Source organism: Carassius auratus, chromosome 37, assembly GCF_003368295.1.
Source record: "Carassius auratus strain Wakin chromosome 37, ASM336829v1, whole genome shotgun sequence".
In the NCBI taxonomy this organism is placed as follows: domain Eukaryota; kingdom Metazoa; phylum Chordata; class Actinopteri; order Cypriniformes; family Cyprinidae; genus Carassius; species Carassius auratus.
Window position 1 is genome coordinate 12,827,716 of NC_039279.1, and position 14,684 is coordinate 12,842,399.

The 14,684-nt window shown below is 36.2% G+C and overlaps 2 protein-coding genes across 2 annotated transcripts; both read left to right on the forward strand.

Annotated features, from left to right (window-relative positions):
- The first annotated feature begins 95 nt into the window (after window positions 1–95).
- LOC113056253 (leucine carboxyl methyltransferase 1-like) lies at window positions 96–8,884 on the forward strand. The gene is made up of 11 exons (XM_026222880.1): window positions 96–448; window positions 747–838; window positions 929–1,050; window positions 1,293–1,369; window positions 2,315–2,376; window positions 2,468–2,570; window positions 4,342–4,462; window positions 4,562–4,663; window positions 8,143–8,234; window positions 8,353–8,450; window positions 8,535–8,884. Exons 1-11 carry the CDS (start codon window positions 363–365, stop codon window positions 8,555–8,557), a joined length of 978 nt encoding a protein of 325 aa, XP_026078665.1. The 5' UTR covers window positions 96–362; the 3' UTR covers window positions 8,558–8,884.
- A 420-nt stretch (window positions 8,885–9,304) lies between these two features.
- Window positions 9,305–13,721, forward strand: LOC113056254 (aquaporin-8-like). The gene is made up of 5 exons (XM_026222881.1): window positions 9,305–10,218; window positions 11,644–11,770; window positions 11,895–12,103; window positions 12,982–13,116; window positions 13,352–13,721. The coding sequence occupies exons 1-5, from the start codon at window positions 9,959–9,961 to the stop codon at window positions 13,392–13,394; spliced, it is 774 nt and encodes a 257-aa protein (XP_026078666.1). The 5' UTR covers window positions 9,305–9,958; the 3' UTR covers window positions 13,395–13,721.
- The last annotated feature ends 963 nt before the right edge of the window (window positions 13,722–14,684 follow it).

Below are 14,684 nucleotides of genomic sequence, written 5' to 3' on the forward strand. Positions count from 1 at the left end.
CAACCAATGTAAAGGTTACACACAAACGTGAATTAACTAAACTGTCATGCGCAGTATGTCTCTTCGCCACCTCGAGATGCATTATGGGAAAGCTCCGTCAGCGGAAATAGATGTAAATGTGATTGTCAAACGTCAAACGGAGTGCGTATGGTCCTGTTATGCGGCTGCGAAAATCATTATACTTTATTCAAATAAATTTGCCTGAAAAAATAGATATATTTAAAGGATCTGTTGATTACCTTGCCAATTAAGTATTGAATCCTTAGACTTCGAAACCCGATCTGTTTAGCTAACATTTAGCATTTGTGTTCATACGATTACAGTATGTGTATGTAACGCAGTGTTTATCAGCATCGCTCCAAATGGCATCCAAACAGCCATTTACAGATTCTGACATTTCGGATGAAGCAGTCAGAGCTACTTGCGACGATGCATCGATATGCAAAAGGTAGCATGGCCAACAATAATCAATAATACAATTATTAAACATGTTTCTAAGTAACTTACTGTGGTTTTCTATTGACATTCTACTGTAATGCTATTGAGAATTCCGTGCATCTCCAAAATGGGGGAAAATATATTAATGTCATGGTTCTGCACTGATATGAATAATACTTACATTATTTCATCATTTACAGATTATAAAATATTTTTATGTTCAATAACAATCGTCGTTATACTAGTTGTTATTGACTTATAATAATCATCTAATATTTCATAAAACTGTGTTTTATTTTGTTTCGTAGGTTTGCTTCCAGTAAAGGTTACTGGACTGACCTCTACGTCCAGTATTTTGTGAGACAAGTAGGTGAACGTAAAGCACCTGAGATCAACAGAGGTGAGAGTGGTTGTTGAAACATCTCCCCCTGCTGGTTAATGTTCGCAGCTGCGTTTAATCAAATGCGCTGTTGTTTTAAATGTGCTGTAGGTTATTATGGACGCGTCAAAGGAATGAATCTTCTTATTGATGCTTTTCTCAAGAAGACACGATGTGACTGCCAGGTGGTGAATCTTGGGGCAGGACTGGATACTACTTTTTGGAGATTAAAGGTTGTTTTTTAAGTTAATTTCACTTTTAGCTATTTAGAGATTCAGAAAGTAGAAGGAGAATTATTATTAAAAAGAAGAAATTATTATTATATTAGTTTATACATCTCTGTAATAAGTAAAAAAGTTTCTTCTTATATTCTTATACTCTTACATTCCTATACAGACTCCCATAAAATATTATCGATAAGCAATCAGAAAATGATGTTGTTTTTACTAACTGCATGTACTATTTAAATTTTTAGGATGAAAAGATTATGCCAAAAAAGTTCTTTGAAGTCGACTTCCCAATGATTGTTGACAGAAAAATACACCACATCAAGTAAGGCATTTTTACTGTTATAATATTATTGTTGTTATTATTTTCAGTAAATTGCCTTTTGACATTAACCCTAGTGATTTTGGATGCTTAGCATGTTCTTTTAGTCATATTCCTGTAGAGGGAGACTGTGTCTCAAATTAGAAGTTTTCCATCTGAGTATATCCACCCTCTAAAGCAATGGTTGGATTGTAGGCTATAGCTACTGTCTATTTTGTAGTGTACTAAATCAAATCTTTCCTTTGGTGCTCTTTAAAATTTTAAGTACCCCACCTGAAATAATACTATTCAATACTTGTTATGCATTTAATTTTTACTGTCTAGGGTGATTGGAATATTTTTTTTTTTTTATTGCTACGTAACCACAGTCAGTGGAAGTTCCTGCATGTGTTGCATGTACATTTCACAGTGCATTTTATTTTAAAGTGAATTACAATAGAGATTTGTCACGGAGCCAACAATATTCATATTCATTCAAGCTAAACTAGGAAACAAGAAAGGGAAGACTGTGTATGTCTGTAAGTGCTTTGGTTTAAGGATGTCTATGTAAGTGACAGAATGTAAACACACAAGCTGTGTACAGAGGGAATTACCGTATGTTATACAATACAATCTGACCCTCAGTGCATTAGATAACAGAATACCAAAGTGTCATCTGCAAACAAATGATACTAGCCCTTTCTCACGACCCTTTTTTTGCAGTTGACTCTGTGTTGGATAAAGTCAGTTCCCCCCAGGTTCACACAAAATGTATTTATGATGTATTTATTGTGTGTATTTTTAGAAATTGCTTTACAATATGGTACAGAGTAATAGAATTTAGGAGTCAAACTTGTATTTTTCATGTGGACTTTCTACAAGTTGTGTGAAGATAAAACTTGCCTTTGAAGATAGAAATCTGATAACTGATAACGATCTTGAGATAAAAATGTTTTCTATCTATCACAGGACGAAACCTCCACTATCAAAACCTTTGATTGAGACCCACTCCTCTGATGCACTCCTTCTGGGTATTGAAATCAGATTTATTTTACCCTGCTGTTGTGTAGTGATATTTTTCCACAGTAACCTTTCACTTGTTCAACTTTGTCTCTTTGACAGATGTTCACAGCCTTGACTCGGACAGATATTGTATAATCGGCGCTGATCTAAGAGACTTGCCAACTTTGGAGGAGAAACTGAAAAAGTTCCAGATAAATCCAGAGTATGTAATTTAACGTCCCAACCTTGACTGAGTTAAACATAAATTCAAATTTTCTTCAGTCTTTCTAATACACTACTTTTTTTTATGTTTAACCTAACCAACATGGTTATCAAAGTAGATTATCAAGTAAGTGCAGTTGCAACCTCAGGATGAGCCTGTCTTATCTTTATTGTGATCTACTGATTTGACTTTCTGAAAGGTTCACGTTTGATTTGTTGCCTCTGTTACATGTTAGTTGTATAATGCTGCAACTAATATTAATGGCTGATGGTACGTTACATATCAGAATGATAGGATTTTGAGATTTAACTCAATTTACTAGAAAGATAACTTTAACGATGCTGTGCATCCTAGATAGGGTTGATCCATCCTGTTTGGCATACCAATAGGAGCTGCACGCATCTGTTGTTCTGTTTTTGTGCATCTCTGCTGATGCCCCGACGACAATAGTACACTCGGGAGCATTTAAAGTTTCCTCAGATGCGTCAATAAGTGCATGTTTTCCTTGATGTGGACTGATGAGAGCCGAAGGAAGCTATCTTTATAGAAGGTGTATGACATCAATGGCATCATTTCCAAGGTCGTTCACCTTGAGTTTTTTTTTTTTTTGCTACTTCCTGTTCAGTCCAGCCTAACGTGGCGTCTTGACGTTTGACAGCTGCAAATCACATCAGTCTCAGATGCTGAGAAAAAAAAAAAGTCTGCAAGCTCTATTGTAATAGCACGCAAACCGCTCTTCAAAAAATGTGATTTCCTGTTGTGTACTTTCACATATTACCATAATGATTTGTTACCAGGAACAAACTTGTTAAGTTTTAATGCTAGAACTTATTAAATTGTGATGTTTCTCAATTCGGGATTTTTTTTTAAATCTCATTCTACAAAATAACTTTTATTTTGAACTGTAAACTGCTAAATAATAATTTACTTTTTTTTTAATGAGGAAAATGTTATTTGGTAATAAGATTTTATGTAGTTAATGCATTATATATACATATTTTTGCAGTATTTATTAATATACATGAAATAGATGAAATACTATTCTTAACAAGGCTGCATTTATTTATTCATTTATTATTTACTAAAACAGTAGTATTGTTAGATTTTATAGCAATTTAAAATAATTGTTTTAATTTATTTTCAAATGTAATTTATTCCTATGATAGCAAGCTGACTTTTCAGCAGCTGTTAAATCCTTCAAAGAAATCTTTCTAATATGCCGATTTTGTGTCAAGATGCATTTTTTATAATTATCAATGCTGAAAACAACTGAGCTGCTTAATATTTTTATGGAAACTGATACGTTTTGGAACTTTTTTTTTCTTAGTGTATGCAGAAATTTATATTTATGTAGATTTATAAATGGTATAAAAAGTACTGTTGTTCACTGTTATTTCATGGTGCCTAATGCTTTAGTTCTAATTTTATTAAATTAAAAAATGTTACTTATAATTCATAGTTAAATTTAGCCTCTATATAGAGCAGGGGTGTCAAACGCAATTCCCGGAGGGCCAGAGCCCTGCAGAGTGTAGCTTCAACCTTAATTAACCACTAATCATCTAATCAAGTCCTTCAGGTTTATTTGAAACGAAATGATGTGTATGTTGGAGCATGGTTGGAACAAAACTCTGCAGGGCTCCGGCTCTCCAGGAATTTAGTTTGACAATTTGATCCGATCTAGAGGATGCTTAAGATCTTCCACTTCCCCACCATTGATAAAAGCTGCTTAACATTTAACTTTATCTGTGTATTCATGCTTCTTTCCACCCAGGTTGCCCACTCTGTTTCTGTCTGAATGTGTACTGGTGTACATGACCCCTGAGCAGTCCTCTAAACTGGTGCACTGGGTTGCAGACACCTTCCCCACCGCCATGTTCATTAACTATGAACAGGTGAGTTCATATTTGAAAAAGCGTCATTATTATAGTCATTTAAAAGCATGAACAGGAGCTCTTTCGGTCTACACCTCTTAAGTGTCCAGATCTTTTCAGGTGAACATGAATGATCGCTTTGGGGAGATCATGATTGAGAATCTGCAGCGTCGACAGTGCAATCTGGCTGGGGTGGATCTGTGTCAGTCTCTGGACTCTCAAGTATGACATTTAACATTTAGGACTAGCAACGTTCTAACTCTTTATTTATAATGTACTTCAGTGATATTGTACAGCTGTCATGCTCCCTACAGTAAAACAGTGTCTTTCTATGTACAATCAAAACATTAGACTGGATTGTACTTGGAATTCAAAGTTGTTTTCCTGCTCAACATACAATGGGTGATCAAGACTCAGGAAAACAGGGCAGTTAAGCTCAAGTCATTGTTTACTGTGGCCAACACCAACACCTAAGTCTCACAAGCAGTATCAGCACAGGCCTCTCAAGGTTACAACCACCATTGTGCCCTGTTATAGACACCCTCGAATATCTGTTCAGCATTGCTTGAAATGTGTGTTTCTTATTGATAATGTGCTAGTGTTTATGATGATAGATAGTATGTTACAGATTTATTAATATTTTTAATTCATTCTTATTTTTAATATTTTCTGTACTATTTCATAGGCTCAACATATGATGCAATGGGAACGCTTGGGTGTGCTGATTGTCTGAACCCCATATGGGATCACGGGCTCCACCTCAACTTTAATACGTCACCCTGTCTATTACAAGTGACTGTGCCACCCCCTCCTTAGATTTCCTTCTTTCGGGTTCACCCATTATGTCCCAGCTTGGAGGCATGCAAGACTGTTTCCTTCTGGTTAGAAATCATTTTGTACACAGCAGCATCTGACTTGGAGGATTTCGTGCCTGAGAGTCGACACTCTACCGCCTGTGGCCTATACTGAGTTAGTGGACAAGTTAGCGCATGCTACCGAAAAGCTTTATATTGAGTGGCCGGACGAACCACATGAGTCCCAGTCCTCTAAGCTCGACGAGTGCTTCTTGAGTGGCCCTAATTTTTGTCCTGTGCAAAGAAAGTTGGCATTTTTCAATAATCTGCATCACAAAATCTCCGGATGCTGAAAGCAGCCTTTCTCTGCTCGGCTTGCTAACATGGTGGCTACTGACTTCACCAACTTAGTAGGTTCTGTGGAGCAGGATTATGCTGCTATCCCAGCATTCAAGGACACTCTGACTGCTCACCTCTCTGCATCTTCGGCCCAGGCTGACATGACCCTTCACACCATGGCCGTCCTTCAAGTTTATCAAGCTCACTCCCTGAGGGGAGATGGACGAGGGAGGGGGCCTGAAGTGGTCAAAGAGCTCCAACGGTGGGGTTGGTGGCTGCTGGGTGTTATCTTTGGCTAAAAAAGATTTTCTCTTTGACCCCCTTACCTCAAAATCAGGATAGTTCCATGATGCCAAGACTCAGTCGCCTGCCCTTAAGCAGTTCATTACCAGCAGGTCCCGTGAGTTTTCACGTCCCCGGGGCTCTGAACCTCGCAGCAGACTTCATATCGAGGAAGAAACTCATGTCGGGGAACTAGATGCTGAACCACCAGACGGTGGCTTTGGTCTGGCATCTTTTTGCATGAGTGGAGGTAGATCTCTTATGGTCGCTGAAATCAACCCAATGTCCCCTTTGGTTCTACCTATATCAACAGGTACCTCTAGGGATAGTTGCTTTTGCTCCCCATGGCTGGATCTGACGCATTCACAACAATCAATTTGAGTTTGGCCATCTTGTGCAGTGTGAGGATAAGGATAAACTTTATTTGTCGCTGAAGGTAATTTGTCTTGTTGTTCTGAACAGACAATAATAATAATAATAATAATAATAAAATAAAATACCACAATGTTAAAGTCTAAGATGTAAAATACATAGTGGGAGTGCAAAGTCTGTCTCCTGTTGATAGTCCTGTTCTGGCTATCCCAGATGTGGTTCTCTGAGCTAGTGTCCGTTCTAGAGCACCCCCCATGGGAGATTCCACTCAGAAAAGACCTGCTGTCTCAACTCCAGGGCAGAATCTGGCACCCTCAGCCTGAGATTTGGAGGCTATGGATGTGGCTGATTTAGGGCGAATGGCTATAACCTTTGGTCTTCCTTTGGATGTTCAGGAAACCATTGATAATGCTAGGGCTTCTTCTACTAGGAGGTTTAATTCTTCCAAGTAGAAGGTTTTTGAGTCATGCTATTTGGCTCATGTAGTGGACCCAGTCTGCTGCCCGATTGGTTCAGTGCTGGAGTTTCTGCAGGAGACGTTTAAGACTGGGGTGGCTGCTACCACCTTGAGAGTTTATGTTCCAGCGTTCCCTGCTTGCTGGTATGCAGACGAAGTCCCCCTAGGTAGACGTAGATTGGTCTTTTAGTTTATGCCTGGGGTTAGGCATTTGAGGCTGGCACACCATGTCAGTGTTCCTTCAAGGGACTTTTCTATCATCCTGGAGGGTTTATTGTTTTCTCCACTTGAGCCTTTGGAGTCAGATCTTGAATGGATTCTGACCCTTAAAGTGACGCTCCTTTTGAAGTTGGCTTCTATCAAATGTGTAGGGGATGGTGCTGGCTGCATCAAAACATAGGATTTCTCATTAGGTAAAAGACACTACCTCCCTTGTGTATGAGGGGGTCACTTTTTGAGCTCATTCTACCAGTGTCTCAAGCTCTTTTCAGATGATTTCCCCTGAAGGACATCTCTGTAGCAGCAAGATGGTCCTCTCCTTACACTTCTATCAGGTTTTATAGCTTGGATTTTGATGCAGCTCCTGGTTCCCAGATTATTTTTGCTTGAACCAACATTTTGAGGTTAGCCTGGTCTATTTTGCATCGGGCCAGATATGTCAGCTCTCAGCTTGGCAGGTGTGTTATATCGTTCCCATTGCATCATAGCTACGCATCATTTAAAGAGAATGTCTCGAGTTACTCAAGTAACCGATGTCCTCTGAATAGGGAATGAGATGCTGTGTTTGCTACCAAGCTCCTCATGTTGATGACAGGACTTCTGAGGAGCAGATGGCGCATCCTCAAGTGGGTGGCATAGTGTCGTTGAGGTGGCGCCCATGCCATCAGCCAGTGAACTGATGTGATTCCATACAGTTTCAGACAGTCATGGTCAAAAATGGCCAAAGAGTTTCAATATGTTTCAATATTATCGTGTACTAAGACCGACGGAAAATGAAAAGTTGCAATTTTCTAGGCCGATTTTTGCCAGGAACTACACTCTCATTCCGGCGTATAATCAAGGAACTTTGCTGCCATACCATGGGTGCAGCAGGTGCAATGAAAGTTCCTTGATTATTATGCCAGAATGTTTAACTTTAGGGGAGTTGGAAAATTTGCCTATTTGCAAAAATAGTGTAGTGTTCCTTTAACAATACAGATTGTGTCAAAGCAACTTAACAGTATTAAATAGAAAAATAGTGTGACAATAATGCAAATTGAAGAGTTTATGATGATATATATATATATATATATATCATTATAATAATTTAAAAGTTTTAGTATTTTATGTTTTTGTCTAAATAAATTATTGTATATATTAGATTTTATTTGTTAACATTTTTCAAGTAATGAAAATCTAATGTTTTAAATGGTTTTAGACTTCGTTCATGATAATTAACCTAATGTGTGTTTCTACAGATGAATCGTTTTCTGTCAGCAGGCTGGGAAAGTGCAAATGCACTGGACATGATGACGGTATACAGCATGCTTCCTCAGGAAGATGTAGCTAGGTACACAAGCCAACACTCAAGTACAGTAATCAAGCGTGTATTTATAACTGTTCAACCTGTGCCAGGAAAGTTTGAGATCAGAATCTCTACAATGACGTTCTTTGTTTTACAATCAAAGAATTGAGCGTCTAGAGTTTTTAGATGAAAAGGAACTTCTCCAACAGCTTCTACAACACTACTGCATCTGCTGGGCTGTAAAAGATAAGCTCAGTCTAGGTGAGGCATCTTTTTTACCCATTAAATTGAGTTTCATGGATCGTTTGACATGACCTGTAAGTAATAGCGGACTTCTCTTTTCAGGCCTCTCACAGATTGGGGTTTAAACGTCAGTATGGACTTGGCTGTAAAAGTTTCATTTGAAACAACATCGCCAAGAGAGGTCAGGACGATCTTCTTGACTCTTTTCAGAGAATAGAAAGGGGAAGTCATTTATATCTTTATTTCCATTTTTGTGCACAATAAAAATGGAGACTACTGGTATCAGCGTATTTTCTTCTTTTTTATGTGCCGCCTCTTTTCTCCCATGTGACTGTTGTGTCTCACTAAAGTGCCACATTAATTAAGCTATGTTTTACAAATCTATAGCATACCTGTTAAACAATCGTGAAATATTCATAGGATGACAAAAATAAAATGTTTATACGAAAAAACTATTGTCCATATGAATAGAAATTGTTTTTTTTTTTAAAGCACTGAATATTCATGAACAATGATTATGAATAAAGACAATTAGTTTAAAATGATGGTTAAGTGCATGATTTATTGCACTTAAAAATACCTTTGATTTGAAAACCATTTTACACATTCCACATTGTGTAAAATTATAGCATTAAAACCCTAGGAAGAGAGTTGCCCTTGTCAAACCACATAAATTTGTCATAAGCAGCCCTCAATTAAACTTTTTCTGAATAAAATGTAGTTAATTTGGTTGATTATTATACGTATAGAAAAAACATAATTTTATTTTTAAAAGCTCATAAGCTTATTTCAAAAACATTTGAACATTTTACGAACCTAAACTTTTGAACTGTAGAGTGTGTGTTTTTTTTTTCTTTTTTTTTTCGAATGTCACAAATAATCTGAAGGAAGTAGTTTTAGAAAACAAAAGGTGATTAAAAGACACAAAAAAAGGGAAGTGTTTCCTCTTTAGCCGTCAAAGCCAGGCATCCTGCAGTCTTTCTCTGTATTCGTTTTTGTCAGTGAGTCCCTAAAGAGAAACATTAACCCAAACCGACCTTGTGCTGTTATTTACAGCCACAGGAACCCTGAATTAATGCATGAGAGTCAGAGAAGAGCATGGCACTGCCATAAATGCAGATGCCTGTGCAGGAAAATCTGCTGCAGGCCATGCTGAAATGCATAGCGATCTATAATATGCCATTAGATTTGTGAAGAATGGGAAACTGCATTAAATCAGATCAATTCAATTGCATAATACAGTCGAGCAGACCTTGAGTGACATGAGAGTTCGTTATGCACATTTTTATGGTCCTCAGTTGTGTAATCACAGACTGGTGGATGATAAGCTATATCCTGAAGCCATCACCCCCCGAAACAATGCTCTCCACTGCTGTAATTGTGAAGTATTTTTCCCAAGCCGCCAAGAGTGATGACGGGGGGAGACTGTTGGTCCGCCTTACCAGCACTCCACCCAATCCTCTATCCACCTTTATCAGAACAAAGCCACAGTTTGTGAGCACAGATCACCTGAAGTTTCAGGCAAAATGACCTCCACCGAGTCCAAGTCGGAGCTCTTTACAGTAGCCACTGGCGATGGAAGGGATGCCCATCAGAATCAGCCTAAGTTGTCCTTCTATGAGCACTACATTCAGCCGTGCCTGGCAGAGGTCCTCGGCTCCACTCTCTTCATGTTTGTGGGCTGTGTGTCAGTCATGGGCAACGTGGGCATCAGTGGGAGCATCCAGCCTGCCCTGGCACATGGACTAGCACTGGCTATAGCCATCGCCATTTTTGGAGATATCAGGTAACTGCCTTATGTTCTGTGTGCATGATTTAGCAAATGACTAGACTTTGAAATAGAGAATAAGAATGTATATAAACAATGTTTAAAACATTTTTATATAATATTTATATTAGGTTTCTATATTTGTAATAAAAAAATATTGAACAATGAATAATGTTGACATTTAAGACATTTTATTTTAAAATATCTGATTGCTCAAAATATTATATATGTATAATTTCATGATTGTATACATTTATTTATAAATAATAATTTCATATTTTTGTATTTTTCATTTCAAAATGTGAAGTTTTATTCGAATTAAAAAGTTGGTAACCCTTTATAATAACTTATTAATCAATCATTAACAAACATTATATAATGTTTAATGGATCATTAGTTCATATATATTCAAAGAGTTAGAAATGTGAGATAATGTGCTCGTTAATGTTTGCTAATAAACATAATAAACAAGATAATGTTTACAAAAACATTATTTCATGCAAGTTAAAATGCTTACAGATGTCATTAAACTTTCAATTCCATATGATCAAACACTTATTGAAAATCTACAAATGATTTTAACAGGTGTTATAAATAATGCACAGCACTTTTGCAGCTATCGAGGTGTGATATGGGTACGAGTTAGGGACAGGTTTGGTTAGTATGGGTAGGTTTAAGGGTCAACAGTGTACAGGGGTCAATTTGATTATAAGGGAACACAGTTCAATCTGTTTATATTATATTGTTTTGATGAATGAACAAGTATATTCTTTGATTGATTGGTTTTCTGCTGTTTATTTTTGATTCAAGGAATACCATGTTTTATGTTATACTGAAGAGTAGTATACTAATGTGAGAGAAAAATAATAAAGTCTGTTATGTCTTTAGCCAGCATTTAGCTAAACTTAACCAGCCACCCATTACACAAACCTTGTTAAATTAGCTAAAAGTCCAATGCCTATAAAGATACTATATGTTTAGTAATCATTTATAAGCATTTACAAATCATGAATAGTTTCCACTTTAGATTGGATACTGCAAAAACATGAAGAAATAATTCATTCATAGATTATTTGTTAAGATGAATAAATAGAGGGCTACACAACAAAGAAAGACCAACAAATGAAGATCATATGACCTGAAAGTTTACTAAGATTTCAATTTACATTAAATAATCATCTGTTAATCATTAGATAATGTTTAGTAAGTTCGTTAGTAAACATTATCTAATATTTCAAGCTATCTGACTATACATTAACTAATGATCTTTTAAGCAATTTATATAATGATTTTAATTTTTTTCTGTGAGTTCTTTTTTCTCTTCTTAATTGTATTTTCCTATTGTTCTTAACCTGTTTTATTGGAGAAAGGGGAATTAAGCCATTCATTCCGAACCCAAACATAATTTATGCATGATGGCTTACATTTGATCTTGTTTTCCAGTGGTGGCCACTTTAATCCAGCTGTGTCCTTGTGCGTTTACCTCATCGGAGGAATGGAACTGATGCTACTGGTGCCATATGTGCTCTCACAAATGTTAGGTGGAGTGATTGCTGCCAGCCTCGCAAAAGTATGTGTGCAAGCTTCTCTATTAAGACACGGTGAAGCCTTATTGCACAAATTACTGAATCATTAACACTGGTGACAAAGCACTTTCACTTTCCATGATTCATGAGTTTTTTCTTTTTCTTTAGGCTGTCACTACAAATGAGGCATTTGGAAATGCAACGGGAGCAGCATTTAATGAGTCCTCTCATGGCATTGGCTCTGCGACGATGGCAGAGATGATTATGACGCTCTTCTTGACTATGGTTGTCAGCATGGGTGCCGTGAACATAAGGACCCGAAGTCATCTAGCTCCTTTCTGCATTGGACTGACTGTGACTGCAAATATTTTGGCTGGGTAGGAAACTAATATTTCACACAAATTACACCGAATACTATGCTGTAGTATGTTTAAATAAGACAAATTTAGTCCTCTGTTTTGCAACAATAAAAAGAGCATTTGTGATAAATAGTTAAAGAGATTAAATATAGGAATGACTGGAAAAATCCGTTTCATTTCAGTTTTTTTTTTAAGTCTCCAACTTCGATATAATGTTATAGTATGTATATCTGCTACAAATGAAAAAAAAGTTGAGAAAAATATACTAACTACATGTTCACTACTGTAACAAACACTGATGGTTTAAATGTTGTGAATTTTAATTCAAAATGCTAATTTAATTCACATACAGGACACATTTTAATTCAAAACAAGTAGTAAAAAAAACAGTCTAACTGATATAGTTTTACTATAATTATACACATTTTAAAACTTACAAAACAATAGAGATATAAAAACAGAAATGTGTAATTTTTTATATTGTTATACGCAGAAACGCACATATTTAGGGTGGTGGTCATGCATAACTACATTACATTACATTTCTAATCATTGAAACTGATGGTGTTTTAACTCATTCTGTTCTCCCTAACTGTCACATAAGCAGATGTTGATGGCCTATCACAATCAAGTCTCATTTTCTCATAAGTTGCTACACTTGTTTCATTGTGGAGACAGAGGTGTTTTTATTGAACATGGCAACCAAATACACTGAACATCACAGGATATGTTACAGGAAACAAAGACATTAAACAGCTTTTGGACAGTAATGGCAATAGGAAATAATGATTCCTAACAATATGTGCTAATGTGCTGTATTTAGGGTCACCTTTTTAGGGTCTTCCAACCTCTCGGTTTTCTGTGATTTCACTGATTTTGTCTTCAATGTTCAACAGAGGTGGAATATCAGGAGCGTGTATGAATCCAGCACGGGCCTTTGGGCCAGCAATAGTGTCCGGTCACTGGACGCACCACTGGATATATTGGGTGGGACCTTTGGCAGGCGCTCTGGTCACTGTCAGCCTTGTGAGGTATTCCTGCTGCTCATCTTATACAAACAAATGATTTTCTTAATTTAGGGAGAGTACAAAGTCATTTATTGTATATATGATAACCCATTTTGAGGCTGATCAGATTGAAATAAGAATTAATAGTTCATTCATGTTTTATGTACATTACAGTATTTGTGTCTGAACCTTTCAATCCTTATATTTAATATGCGAGTATGAGTATCTGATATCTGATCAATTGCATTATCCATTCCAGGTTGGTAGTGGGAGACAAGAAGATTCGTGTTATTTTCAAATGATGGAGAGGGGACCTCAGAGGATCTCATGGTGCAAGCTTTTTAAATTCAAGATAACTTGTAAAGCATTGTATGATATTGTCAAACATTTATATTGGTGCAGTATTCTAGTTTTCTGTATTGTGATGCTTCATTGTCTCTTTGCCAAGTGTTTTTTTTTTTTTTTTTTTTTTTTTTTAGTAAGTATAGCCTGCCATTGTTTATTCTGATGTTTTCTGTTAATAAACAGTCTTTTGTTAGAAATCGCCTGCATCTAATTCTTCAGTTTATACTATGTATATATGCAGCTTTATACTATGTACAGTGGGGCTCGAAAGTTTGGGCACCCTTTGCAGAATCTGTGAAAATGCAAGTAATTTTAAAAAAATAAGAGAGATCATACTAAATGCATGTTATATTTTATTTAGTTCTGTCCTGAGTAAGATATTGTACATAAAAGATATTAACATTTAGTCCACAAGACAAAAAAATGCTGAAATTATTAAAATAACCCCACTCAAAAGTTTGGGAACCCTTGGTTCTTAATACTGTGTGCTGTTACCTGATGATCCTCGACTGTCTTTCTGTTTTGTGATGGTTGTGCATGAGTCCCTTGTTTGTTCTGAACAGTTAAACTGAGCAGCGTTCTTCAGAAAAATCTTTAAGGTCCTGCAGATTCTTCAGTTTTCCAGCATCTTTGCATATTTGAACCCTTTTTAAGCAGTGACTTTAAGATTTTGAGATACATCTTATCACACTGAGGACATTTGAGGCACTCAAACACAACTATTAAAAAAGATTCAAACATTCACTGATGCTCCAGAAGGAAACAAGATGCATTAAGAGCTGGGGATGAAAACTTTTGGAATTTGAAGATCAAGGTAAATTGTACTTAATTTGTGTACCGGGAAACATACAAGTATCTTCTGTTGCTTACAAAGGGCAGAACTAAATGGAAAAAAATTATATTTCAACAAAATAAAACAAATTTGGCCATCTTCATCGTGTCCAAAAGTTTTCACCCCCAGCTCTTAATGCATCTTTTTTCCTTCTGGAGCATGTAATGTGCAGGATCCATATAAAAATATAATATAAATGTTTAATTAATCCGTAAAAATAAATATTTGAATTTTTAAGCATGACAACACATTCACATTCATAAAGTGAACCTGAAAAAAAAAAAAAAAATAAAAAATAAAAATAAATATATATATATATATATATATATATACACATATATATATACACACATATATATATAGCTGTCAAACGAAAAATCCAAAATCACATCCAAAATAAAAGTTTTTATTTACA

What these genes read in the sequence shown, in the direction of transcription:
- LOC113056253 (XM_026222880.1), top strand. Translation starts at nt 363, where the DNA reads ATGGCATCCAAACAGCCATTTACAGATTCTGACATTTCGGATGAAGCA. An exon ending in GATGCATCGATATGCAAAAG is followed by an intron (nt 449 to 746) that starts GTAGCATGGCCA and finishes TTTGTTTCGTAG; the next exon opens with GTTTGCTTCCAGTAAAGGTT. An exon ending in AGCACCTGAGATCAACAGAG is followed by an intron (nt 839 to 928) that starts GTGAGAGTGGTT and finishes AATGTGCTGTAG; the next exon opens with GTTATTATGGACGCGTCAAA.
- LOC113056254 (XM_026222881.1), top strand. Translation starts at nt 9,959, where the DNA reads ATGACCTCCACCGAGTCCAAGTCGGAGCTCTTTACAGTAGCCACTGGC. An exon ending in TTGCTGCCAGCCTCGCAAAA is followed by an intron (nt 11,771 to 11,894) that starts GTATGTGTGCAA and finishes CTTTTTCTTTAG; the next exon opens with GCTGTCACTACAAATGAGGC. An exon ending in ACTGCAAATATTTTGGCTGG is followed by an intron (nt 12,104 to 12,981) that starts GTAGGAAACTAA and finishes AATGTTCAACAG; the next exon opens with AGGTGGAATATCAGGAGCGT.